This window comes from Pan paniscus, chromosome 6, assembly GCF_029289425.2.
Source record: "Pan paniscus chromosome 6, NHGRI_mPanPan1-v2.0_pri, whole genome shotgun sequence".
NCBI classification, from domain to species: Eukaryota; Metazoa; Chordata; class Mammalia; order Primates; family Hominidae; genus Pan; species Pan paniscus.
Genome location: NC_073255.2, coordinates 116,724,021 through 116,736,643, shown reverse-complemented (window position 1 = coordinate 116,736,643; position 12,623 = coordinate 116,724,021). Strand labels below are relative to the sequence as shown.

The following is a 12,623-nucleotide window of genomic DNA, read 5'->3' as shown; positions in this document are numbered from 1 at the left end:
TGACAGTAAGACCTTGTCTCCAGATATATAAATTACTAGACAAAGAAACAGGATAACATGGCCCACAGCCAATAGAAATTGACCTTCATATAGCCCAAATGTTGGCTTTAATACTTGAAGACTTGAAAGCAGCCCTCATACAGTAAATATGTTCAAAACATAAGAATATGGTCTTAATAAACAAAGATGGGGAATCTGCAGATAAATGAAATGTATGAAGAACCAAATGGAAATTCTAGAACTGAAACCACAATAACTAAAATTTTAAAAAATAAAAAAAATAAACTGAAATTCTAAGAAAAACCCAGCAAGTTGCAGATAACAAAAAAATTCTCAGAAGATCAGAAATTATCCAATCTAAAGGACAAAAAGAAAAAAGACTGAAGAAAAACGAAAAGTGTCTGAGGGACATGCAGGACAATATACAATTGTAGGATGTGAGGTCCACAAGAGAGAAAGTTCTTTCTTGATCAAGGTCACAGATGTTCTAATTAGCAGAACCAGAAATGACATCCAGATCTCATTGCATAAGAATACACCATCAAATTACCTGAACATAACAAATTCACAACATAAATCTGAGTGCATCTCGGCCGGGCACAGTGGCCCATGCCTGTAATCCCAGCACTATGGGAGGCCAAGGCAGGAGGATCACCTGAGGTAAGGAGTTCAAGGCCAGCCTGGCCAACATGGTGAAACCCGGTCTCTACTAAAAATGCAAAAATCAGCCGGGTGTGGTGCACACCTGTAATCCCAACTACTTGGGAGGCTAAGGCAGGAGAATCGCTTGAATCCGGGAGGCGGAGGTTGCAGTGAGCCAAGATCACGCCACTGCACTCCAGCCTGGGCGACACAGCCAGATTCTGCCTCAAAAAAGACAATAAACACGCCAGGTGAGGTGGCTCACGCCTGTAATGCTATCACCTTGAGAGGCTGAGGCAGGTAGATCACCTGAGGTCAGGAGTTCAAGGCCAGCCTGAGCAACATGGTGAAACCCCGTCTCTACTAAAAATACAAAAATTACCCAGGCATGGTAGCAGGCACCTATAGTCTCAGCTACTCTGAAGGCTGAGTCAGGAGAACTGCTTGAACCCGGAAGGCAGAGGTTGCAGTGAGCCAAGATGACGCCACTGCACCCCAGCCTGGGCGACAAGAGCGAAACTCCATCTCAAAAAAAAAAAAAAAAAAAGAAAAGAAAGAAAGAAAAATACAAGAATAAATCTGAGTGCATCCCAACAGGCATGGTAGCCTAAAAGAGCTACCATATTTTAAAATGAAAAAATGTTTTTAAACCAACCAAAACAAAACTGACAATCCTCAACATGGTATGGGGTTCGCTATCACCAGCGTGAAGACGGAAAACACTGTGTACAAAGTTTCAGATTTCAGTTTCGAAATATACTAAATTACTTGAACAAAGACAATGATCTTTGAGTTGCTAGTAAAAAGACTGACAAAGCAGGACAGGAAAGTGCATAAGAATATTTACCTCAAAATGAAAAATAGAAAATATAATGCTCATACCTCAAAATTTTCACTAACTTCTTGCATCATTTTCAACTTTGTTTCATCAGCTGTGAACAGCAAAACAAGCATCAGGTAATTGAAATTATGTTAAGGAAATTATGTTAATGCAAAACTTGGATTTAGTAATTTAAGAGAAGCAATCAGATCTTATCAGTTTGACTGTCATGGCCTAATAGAAGGCACATAGCTAGTTCCCTACAACCAGTCGCACACATTTGTACTCCCAGACACACACGTGCATGCACTGACAAGCATATACACACACACACAAACACACACACGTGCCTCTTTGGGGCTCCAGCCAGTATTACTCATCACTTTGCTTCTCTACAAGGTAGAGAAAAGGAAAATGAGAATAAAAGTTACTGCTACGATTAATCTCAAAGTACACAACATCTGAGCTGAGATAAATGTGTCATATTTATGCATTTCTCTTTTTTTTTTTTTTTTTTTTTTTGAGAGGGAGTCTCGCTCTGTCACCCAGGCTGGAGTGCAGTGGTGCGATCTCAGCTCACTGCAACCTCTGCCTCCCGGGTTCAAGCGATCCTCCTGCCTCAGCCTCCCAAGTAGCTGGGACTACAGGCGTGAGCCACCACACCTGGCTAATTTTTGTATTTTAGTAGAGACGTGGTTTCACCATGTTGGCCAGGCTAGTCCCAAACTCCTGACATCAGGTGATCCACCCGCCTCGGCCTCCCAAAATGCTGGGATTACAGACGTGAGCCACCACATCTGGCCTTATTTATGCATTTCTTAATGACAAAAAGGATCAACTCACGTGTATTCACATCTGTGAGAGCTGCCACAAACTGAAGGTACTTTTTCATCAAAGTGGTCTGGTCAACCACCGTGGCCCCCTGCGTTGCAACAAACGCCATTTTTCTTTTGGGCTGGTTTGCTTCTCAAGAGAAAAGTATCAGGTCCATGAGTTCAACCAGCCTATGAAAAGAAGCATAGAGTTAGTCAATTTACGGAGGGCACAGGATCACAATCTCTGTGAAAATCTTACCTAAAGGCCTACATAATCGATACGCTTTCATCTTAATCCAGAATCTAACACTATTCCTTCTGGTTTTTTTAATATGAAGTTTACCCAACTCCATTTTGTCTATTAATTTTGAAACACGATTTTTGTATGCAGATACTGTTCCTTCCTACGGTATTTTCTCTTTCTCTGAGTCAGGGGTTGGCAAACATTTTCTGTAAAGAGCCACATAGTAGATATTTTAATCTTTGTGGCCACGCAGTCTGTCACAACTACTCAGCTCTGCTATAACCAGAAAGCAGTCACAGACAGACAACATGTAAATAAATGAGTGAGGCTGTGTTCCAATAAAACTTTATTTATGGACACTGAAATCTGAATTTCATATAACTCTCATTTACCATGAAATATCCTTCCTCTTTTCCCCAGCCATTTAAAAATATAAAACCATTCTTAGCTCATGGGCGGTATAAAATCATGCAGCAGGCCAGGCGCAGTGGCTCACACCTGGAATCCCAGCACTTTGGAAGGCGAAGGCAGGGAGATCACGAGGTCAGGAGTTCCAGACCAGCGTAGCCAACATGATGAAACCCCATCTCTACTAAAAATACAAAAATTAGCCAGGCGTGGTAGCGGGCACCTGTAATCCCAGCTACTCAGGAAGCTGAAGCAGGAGAATCACTTGAACCCAGGAGCTGGAGATTGCAGTGAGCCAAGATTGTGCCACTGCACTCCATCCTGGGCAATAGAGCAAGGTTCAGTCTCGGAAAAAAAACAACAACAACAACAAAAAAAAAACGCAGGCAGCAGGCTGGATTGGGGCAACCTTGGTCGTACGTGTGACTGGTTTCCAAACTTCAGCGGACATCAAAATCCCCAAGTGCCAAAGGTGGGCTCCCAAGCAGCACCCCTCCAGACTGTGGTTACGTGACGGGCACGGGAAACTATAAATTCTGTTTGTAGCTGCCAGGCAGTAGGCACTCAGTGGCTGCTCCCAGCTGACACACAGATGGAGACTTGGTTTCTATTTTAACAGGTGTCACAAAGTATCCCGAGAAGCTGGTGAAATAAGTTGCTTTCACCCCTCCTCCTTGCATAATCCCGCTCTGCACTAACAGGTGGTTTCATGGCTTCGTTTTCTTTCAACAGACACACCAGGACCTCCTTTGCAGGCCTACCGGATACACTGCTTTGCAGCTGACACAGGTGACACTAGAGAGCTCCTTCCGGCCACTCTCTCCTAGACACCAAAAACCCTTCTTCCATGCAGAGAGCATGCCCACAGGTGTCCCACAACAAGCCCACCAGAAGCCCCAGCCCTCTGGCTCCGGGTAGGAAAAGCCACGAAGGAAACCAAGGCGGGGGAGTCTGTCAAGCCCTGCTAGGGAACCTGGCAACTGCCTGTTTCAGGTGACACCCCCTTCCCCATCTCCATCGGCCCAAGGCATGGGGGTCACGGACTCTCCCTGCCCATCCCCATCCGAGGGGACCCAGGACTCGGGATCACGGTCTCTCCCTATCCATCCCCATCCGAGGGGACCCAAGACTCGGGGTTACGGTCTCTCCTTGCCCATCCCCATCCCAGGGTACCCAAGACTCGGAAGTCACGGCCTCTCCCTGCCCATCCCCATCCCAGGGGACCCAAGACTCGGGGTCACGGCCTCTCCCTGCCTAAGAACCTCCCTAGTCCTGTCCAAACTTCCCCCTTCCCACGGAAGTCGTCAACTCTTCCATTTCCCGGGGTCCCGCGGAGCCTGGGGGCCCTGGCCGGGGGGAAACGCCCCCATTCTGCGTGTCTGAGGGAAAGCAACTTCACCACCCCGGACGCCGAAGGCCCAGGCCGGGCTGGCGCCGCGCCTGCTCCTACTCCTGGGGACAAACTGCCCCGCCGCCCCCAGACCCCGCCAAGCCCTGCCTGAGGCGGCGCCGCCGGGCCAGAGGGGGCGCTGTGGTCGCCGCTACCTTCGCTCCCCGCGCTGGGCCTAACGAGTCCAGTGCCGGCGCAGAGGCCCGGAGGTGCCAGGTTGGCCGGGGGGCGCCTCCGGAGGGACAGGCCCCCAACGTCCCACCCGACCTCTCAGCTCACAAACGGCCCTCCGGTTCCCTCCTTTGGTCGCCGTCCCGGGCGCTCCGCGACCGCGTCCCAGGCCGAGCTACGGCGAGCGCCGAGCGCCAATTCCCGCGCCCGCGAGCGCTGCGCCTCCCACAGCTTCCTCTCAGCTCGGCCGCAAACGCCGTCGGCCCCGCAGCCCCGGGTGGGCTCTGGCTGGGGCCTAGGGGATCCCGGGGCGCTCGGAGCCCCCAGCTCCATCCCTCCGCGGAGCCGCCGCGCCGCAGAGGCCTCCTCGCGCCTGAGGGCCGCGCGCACCTCCCGGGGCCGTTCGGACGCCCGCCCGCCAACTTACCCCGACCTCGGCGGCCCGGCTCCTGCAGGCCCGGCCCGCGACCCCGGCGACCCCCAGCCGAGCCCTCGTCGCAACCGCTCGGCCGCGCGCAGTCCCGCCCCCGCTTAAAGCGGCAGCACCCGCCGACCGAGCACCAGGCCCCGGCGCGCCGCCCCCAAGTGGGTGCGGCCTGCGCGGGCACGGGGAGGGGCGTCCGCCGTCCGGGTGGGTCCCGGCCCTTTAAATCCCCGACAGCCATGACGGGGCCGGGCCGGCGCCCAGGTTCTAGGGGCTCCTTTTTCCCTGAGTCTCCTCCCAGAAGCCAGGCCTCGGGGAATGCCCGGGGACCCTGGGGGCGGTGGGCACCTGGGGGGGGGGGTGCGGGGGCGGCTTCCCGACTTGGCAGCGATGGGGTCCAGGTATTGTCCACCACTGGACTGAAGGTGGCAGGCAGGGTAGGGTTTGCCACCCCCACTCCTCGCTCCCGGTCCCCGCTGCTCTCCTGGGGTTCTTCTCGGCCCGCAGAATGGAGAGGAGGCCAGGAGGGTCTTTGGGAAGGTGATGGCTGGAGATGGACCGAGACCCTGTTAGTAAAAGAAAGTCCGGGTGGGCTTTCTGGAAGTGGCCGCCCAGGTGCAGAAAGGCCCCATTGATTCTGCAGCTGCTTTACCTCCGAGGCTGGATCCACATGGCAGACAGAGCTACCTCCATCAAAACTGGATGGAGAGAGGCCTCAGGCCAGGCCAGAGCAATGAAGGGATAGAGTGGGATGGAGCCAGGGGAGGTGGCATGGGCCGGACCAAAAGGTGTCTCCAAGGGAAAGGTACAGTCAGGCGCCATGGTTACCATGTTACAGGGACAGAGTGTGGAAGCATGACATGAACTTGGCCACCTCCAGGCCCTGGTTCCACCTCCTACACCTTCCTTCACCTACTCCCCACCCTCACCCCATTTATCACTAACCCACCAAGATCATTATGTTCCCTTCCTAGACACATTTCACACCCTGCAATAAATAAATGTTTCAGTGCCCGTGAGTACCCTGGAGGGGAGGTGCTCTTTTCTGAAACAAGCTCCTTGCTCGTTTAATGTTGCCACTCGAGAACAAGGCCACAGCTGAAATGCTGGGATTGTGAATGGATGTTCTTAGTACCAGTTAATTCTGCCCCAGGAGAAACAAAATGGCTCAGAATAGCCCTTCCATCACGGAAGAGGTTGCCTGTTTGCAAGCAAAATCTGCTATTGTCTTACCTCCACTGCCCCCAAAAAAGTGGGAGGTCCAAGCCGGCTGTGATGGCTCATGCCTGTAATCCCAGCATTTCAGGAGGCCAAGGTGGGAGGACTGTTTGAGTTCAGGAGTTCATGACCAGCCTGGGCAACATAGCGAGACCTCGTCTTAGCAAAAAATAAAAAATTAGTCGGGCTTAGTGGCAGGCATCTGTGGTCCCAGCTACTCGGGAGGCTGAGGTGGGAGCGAGACTTTGTCACAGAAGATAAAAAAAAATAAGAGGTCCAAAGTTGAAGACTGAAATATTTGAGGGCTGAAATTAGTGTGCTAAACGATTGTTTAATATTGTTTTTTGAGGGGAGTTAGGAAAACAGCTGTAGACGCTTTTTTAAAATAAGTTTTGGCTCAATTGCATATGATAAAGACCTACAGTCAAGCCTGGCCCTAACATTGGCAAAATCCCTGCACTTTCAGGTGGCCTAAGCGTCTTATCAAATTAGTCATCACACTTTGATGATTTTTGCCTGTTTTCTCATCTGTCTCCTGAATTAGAGGTGAGGGACAGTGTCAACTTCATCCTGATCAGGTAAATTAGATCACATTCACTCCTCTGCTTAAAATCCTTCAGGATTTTTGGAGATTTTTTCGGAATCCCAGCTATTCAGGAGGCTGAGGTGGGAGGATTGCTTCAGGCCAGGAATTCGAGACCAGCTTGGGCAACACAGCGAGACCCCATCTCTAAAAAATATTTTTAAAATTAGCAGGGCATGGTGGCATGCACCTGAAGTCCCAGCTACTCGGGAGGCTAAGGCAGGAGGATCGCTTAAGCCCAGGAGTTCTACTCTGCAGTGAGCTATGATCATGCCACTGCACTCCAGCCTAGGCGACAGGGAGAGGCCCTATCTCTAAAAAACAAAGGAATAGGCCGGGCGCGGTGGCTCACACCTGTAATCCCAACACTTTGGGAGGCTGAGGCGGGCAGATCACTTGAGGCCAGGAGTTTGAGACCAGCCTAGCCAACATGGTGAAACCCTATCTCTACTAAAAATGCAAAAATTAGCCAGGCGTGGTGGTGGGTACCTGTAATCCGAGCTATTTGGGAGGCTGAGGCAGGAGAATCGCTTGAACCCAGGAGGTGGAGGTTGCAGTGAGCCAAGATGGCACCACTGCACTCCAGCCTGGACGACAGAGCAAGACTCTATCTCAAAAAAAAAAAAAAAAAAAGGATATCCCTGAACTCATTTTGCTCCCTCCAAGCTACTCCAGGATTTAGCCCCAAATGCATCTCCCAGGAGCTGATTCCGAGTCATTGTTACCTGCCCAGCGGCCCCCCACCTCCCATAGTTAATTTCCTATGCAGGACAACGAGGATGTGTGGTAGGGATACGGACCCTAGGGCGGCTGCCCTCGAATGACCAAAGATTTGATTATACCACCTTGCTAGGGCCAACAGACCAACTAACACTAACTTGCTTTAGAAAGAGTTTCATCAACAAGAATTGACACCAAAGAAGTGTGAACTTTTCATTACCCAGAAAAATTTAATTAACCAAAACAGGCCACCGTCCCTCCCCCACCGCTCCCCCCAGAGCCAGGCGAATGAGGTCTGACTGTTCACAACATCTGATCTGTCCCCAGGTCCCAGACCCTTACCTGTGGCTACTGTTCTGGACGTTTGGCCCCAGGCATTGCCTGTTAAGGCTGCCCTCAGTGTCTGTTCTGACCGATGCTCACCTCGCCAGGGGAGAGAATGTCCCCTCTGTGCTGCCTTGTGATCATATGAGATGGTGTCTGTGAAAGCAGTCCAAGGTCAGTCCAGAGAAGGCACCGACAAATGGTTTCCAACACCGAGTCATGTTCAAGGCTTTGGGGGCGTTATCAAGGGGAGGCCTCATCTTATTCTTTCAGCCATTCCACAAGCATCTACTTTGCACCAAACTACATGCTAACTACCAGACACGCAGACACATGGCATAGGCGAGGATGCTGGGAGGAGGGTCAAAGTCACCCCGGTAAGAGGTATTTGTGGCCCCTATAGGCTAGACTGGGAGAATCTGTGGGAAAAAAAAATGACTCTTGAGGCCGAACACAGTGGCTTATGCCTGTAATCCCAGTACTTTGGGAGGCTGAGGCAGGAGGATCACTTGAGACTAGGAGCTCAAGACCAGCCTGGGCAACATAGTGAGACCCCCATCTCTACCAAAAATCTAAAAAATTAGCTGAGCTACTTGGGAGGCTGAGGTGGGAGGATCACTTGACCCTAAGAGTTAGAGGGTGCAGTGACCTGTGAGTCACAATTGTGTCACTGCACTTCACACTGGGCAACAGGGGGAGAACCTGTCTCAAAAAAAAAAAGGAGGATGACCAGGAAGACTCTTGGGATGGTCAGACGCATTTGTACCCAGGCAGCTGAGTGCTGTGCTTTCCACTTCAGTAGCCACTAGCCCCATGTGCAGTGTGGCCCATCTGAATGGAGATGAAATCTCAGCATAAAATGCACACGAGATGGTGAACCCTTACAACAACAACAACAACAAAAAGGCTAGAGTGCAGTGGCACGATCTTGGCTCACTGCAACCTATGCCCCTCAGGTTGAAGAGATTCCTGTACCTCAGCCTCCAGAGTAGCTGGGATTACAGCACCTGCCACTGGGGTTCCCCGTGTTGGCCAGGCTGGTCTCAAACTCTTGGCCTCCCCTGCCTCGGCCTCCCACAGTGTTGAGATTATAGGCGTGAGCCACTGCTCCCGGGTTATTGATCATTTTTACGTTGATTATATGTTGAGATGATATTTTGAATATGTTGAGTTTTGTAACAGCATTAAAATTGATTTCACTTATTTCTTTTTCTTTTTTGAATTGTGGCTACTTGAAAATTTAAAATTACATACATGGCTCCAATTCTGTTTCTAGCCAAGAACATTAATTTAGGAAAGCCAAGCTGCACTTGGTGGTGCACACCTGTAATCCTTGCTACTCTGGAGGCCGAGGTGGGAGGATTGCTTGTGGTCAGGAGTCTGAGACTAACCTGGGCAACATAAAGAGACCCCTCTCTGAAAGAAAAGAAAAGAAAAAAGAAAAGCTAGCTCTATGGACTGGGCACAGTGGCTCACGCCTGTAATCCTAGCACTTTGGGAGGCAGAGGTGGCAGATCAGTTGAGGCCGGGAGTTCGAGGCCAGCCTGGCCAACATGGTGAAACCCCATCTCTACTAAGAAATACCAAAATTAGCTGGGCATGGTGGTGCATGCCTGTAATCCCAGCTACTCAGGAGGCTGAGGCAGGAGAGTCGCTTGAATCCAGGAGGCAGAGGTTGCAGTGAGCCAAGATCGTGCCACTGCACTCCAGCCTAGGCAACATTTTTGAGACTCCATCTCAAAAAATAAAAGGAAAAGAAAAAAATGAAAAGGAAACCTAGCCTTCTGAGAGGATTTCCTGCCCCTCCCTTATCGGATACTCCCTGGAAGAGTGAAGCTTCCCAGTCTGCTATGGGATGGAGCAGAGATGGGTACTGTGAGGGTGGTGGTGGTGGTGATGGGATAAGAGTAACGCCTATGGAAAATCCTGGCCGGGCGCGGTGGCTTATGCCTGTAATCCCAGCACTTTGAGAGGCTGAAGCGGGTGGGTCACCTGAGGTCTAGCGTTCGAGACCAGCTTGGCCAACGTGGCGAAACCCCATCTCTACTAAAAAAAAAAAAAAAAAAAAATACAAAAAATTAGCCAGGCGTGGTGGCGGGTGTGTGCAATCCCAGCTGCTTGGGAGTCTGAGGCAGAAGAATTGCTTGAACCTGGGAGCCAGAGGTTGCAGTGAGCTGAGATCACACCACTGCGCTCTAGCCTGGGTGACAGAGCAAGACTCCGTCAAAAAAAAAGAAAAGAAAAGAAAAGAAAATCCTGGGTGGCAAACAGGAATTAGCCAAAGGGCTGGCCGGGCGCGGTGGCTCACGCCTGTAATCCCAGCACTTTGGGAGGCAGAGGCGGGCGGATCACGAGGTCAGCAGATCGAGACCATCCTGGCTAACATGGTGAAACCCCGTTTCTACTAAAAATACAAAAAAATTAGCCGGGCGTGGTGGCAGGCGCCTGTAGTCCCAGCTACTTGGGAGGCTGAGGCAGGAGAATGTCGTGAACCCAGGAGGCGGAGCTTGCAGTGAGCCGAGATCGCACCACTGCACTCCAGCCTGGGTGACAGAGCGAGACTCCATCTCAAAAAAAAAAAAAAAAAAAAAAAGGAATTAGCCAAAGGGTGGCATCAGCATCAATTTCAGGGTGGCCTTGAAGGTGGCTTCTGTAACACTGTGGATACTGTAAAATTATTACTCAGTGAAATAAAGTTACACATTTTAGAAACAATACATCTTATGCTATTTGATACATTTTAAAAAAGCAGGAACAACCTGGCCTTCCAATTATGTTAAACCGTCTTAAAGATTTGCAACTCTGCAAGCTTGACTATTTTCTTCTCAAGTGCTTCAAAGTCCTGCTGAATGAGCCAATTCCTCCCAAGTCCTTCAGCAATTCCCATTTGACACCCAACACTGATTGAACCCTTTACTATGTCCTAAGCTGTGTTCTACGTGTTAATTCCTTTTATCCTTATAATAGTCTCATGGTGTTGGGACTATTATTATGCCCATTTTAAAGAAAAAGGGGGCCTGACATGGTGGCTCATGCCTGTAGTCCCAGCTACTCTGGAGGCTGAAGCAGGAGGATCGCTTGAGCTCAGGAGTTTGAGACCAGCCTGAGCAACCTAGCAAGATCCCATCTCTGTAAAAAATAATTTTTAAAACATTAGCAGAGAGAAAAGTGACTTCTCCAAGGTCATGTAACTCTCAGGGAGAACCCAAAGTCCCCATGTTCCTAGGCCTGGTATTTATCACCACCGTGACAGTTGATGCCACTAGGGGGTGACATCTGTCTAGCACTTTTTTTTTTTTTTTTTTTTTGAGATGGAGTCTCGTTCTGTTTCCCAGGCTGGAGTGCAGTGGTGCGATCTCAGCTCACTCAAGCTCTGCCTCCTGGGTTCACACCATACTCCTGCCTCAGCCTCCCGAGTAGCTGGGACTACACGCCCGGCTAATTTTTTGTATTTAAGTAGAGACGGGGTTTCACCATGTTAGCCAGGATGGTCTCGATCTCCTGACCTCATGATCTGCCCGCTTTGGCCTCCCAAAGTGCTGGGATTACAGGCGTGAGCCACCGCAACCGACCCCCCCAACTTTTTTTTTTTTTTTGAGACGGAGTCTTGCTCTTAGTCCAGGCTGGAGTACAGTGGTGCAATCTTGGCTCACTGCAAACTCCGCCTCCAGGTTCAAGCGATTCTCCTTCCTCAGGCTCCCAAGTAGCTGGGATTACAGGCGCCTGCCACCGGGTCTGGCTAATTTGTGTATTTTTAGTAGAGACGGGGTTTCACCATCTTGGTTAGGCTGGTCTTGAACTCCTGACCTCGTGATCCACCCGCCTCGGCCTCCCAAAGTGCTGGGATTACAGGTGTGAGTCACCATGCCCTGCCCTGTCTAGCCTTTTAACTTTTCATAGGGGCTCACTCAAATCTATTCTCCCTCCATTCCCTGAACATAGCAGTGGGGCCAGTGGGGCCCATTCTTAGGGAAGCTCACAGCTGTCCCAGAGCCAGGGGCCCTTTAGACCAGTAGTCCCCAACCTTTTTGGCACCAAAGACAATGTTTCCACGAATGAGGGGTTGGAGGGATGGTTTCGGGATGATTCAAGCGCATTACTTTATTGTATACTTTATTTCTATTATGATTACATACTCACCATCATGTAGAATCAGTGGGAGCCCTGAGCTTGCTTTCTTGCAACTAGATGGTCCCATCTGGGGATGATGGGAAACAGTGACAGAACATCAGGCATTAGATTCTCACAAGGAGCACGCAACCTTGATCCCTCACGTGAGCAGTTCACAGTAGGGTTTGCGCTCCTATGAGAATCTAATGCCCTGCTGATCTGCCAGGAGGTGGAGCTCAGCGTGGCTCACAGGCCCTGCTCACCTCCTGCTGTGCAGCCAGTTCCTAACAGGCTATGGACTGGTACTGGCGGCCAGTGGCTTGGAGACCCGTGCTTTAGACGCCTTGATGTCAATGCACTGGGTGGTGCAGTGATGGTCCATCCGTGCTCCACGGGCCAGAGAGGAGGTCAAAGGCCCTCACTGTGTGGGAGGATCCCTCGCCCAGGTACCCGTAGCAAAGCAGAAGCATAGCTGGGACCAGAACCCACCGGGCTTCCAGCGTTTAAGGCCAGCCAGGCCCCTCCAGCTTCTAGGAGAGCCCAGCCCTGCTCCTCTAAGGCAAATGGCAGTAACTGTGTAGGCTGGTCACCCCTCACCGCAGTAGCCTGACTCCCACAAGGCCCTCAGTGACAAAGAAGTGGCCCTGGCCCCAGATACGAGCAGGAGCCCCATCTTACAGCAGCTGTGAGAGGGTAAACCGGGGGATGACATCAAGCCCAGTGCAGAGGCCGGGTGCTCAGGCCCCTCTATCAA

At 50.7% G+C, this 12,623-nt stretch overlaps 1 protein-coding gene and 1 non-coding gene across 14 annotated transcripts in view; both read right to left on the bottom strand.

Moving 5' to 3' along the window:
• TRRAP (transformation/transcription domain associated protein) overlaps positions 1-5,085 on the bottom strand; it is a 136,256-nt gene extending 131,171 nt beyond the window's left edge. For 9 of the 13 annotated variants that reach the window (XM_034964495.3, XM_034964499.3, XM_034964498.3 and 6 more), the window contains exons 1-3: positions 4,918-5,085; positions 2,306-2,466; positions 1,525-1,574 (exon numbers count right to left, since the gene is read on the bottom strand). In XM_034964495.3, coding sequence (XP_034820386.1) covers positions 1,525-1,574; positions 2,306-2,405 — 150 coding nt within the window. In that variant the 5' untranslated portion in view covers positions 2,406-2,466; positions 4,918-5,085. Of the gene's footprint in view, positions 1-1,524; positions 1,575-2,305; positions 2,467-4,474; positions 4,689-4,917 lie in introns of those variants that run through there. The other 4 variants (XM_034964496.3, XM_055115147.2, XM_055115146.2 and 1 more) reach the window with 1 other exon arrangement.
• Positions 1,661-1,856, bottom strand: LOC129398434 (small nucleolar RNA ZL1). The gene has a single exon (XR_008626257.1). It is a non-coding gene; the product is annotated as a small nucleolar RNA ZL1 (small nucleolar RNA).
• Positions 5,086-12,623: the final 7,538 nt, after the last annotated feature.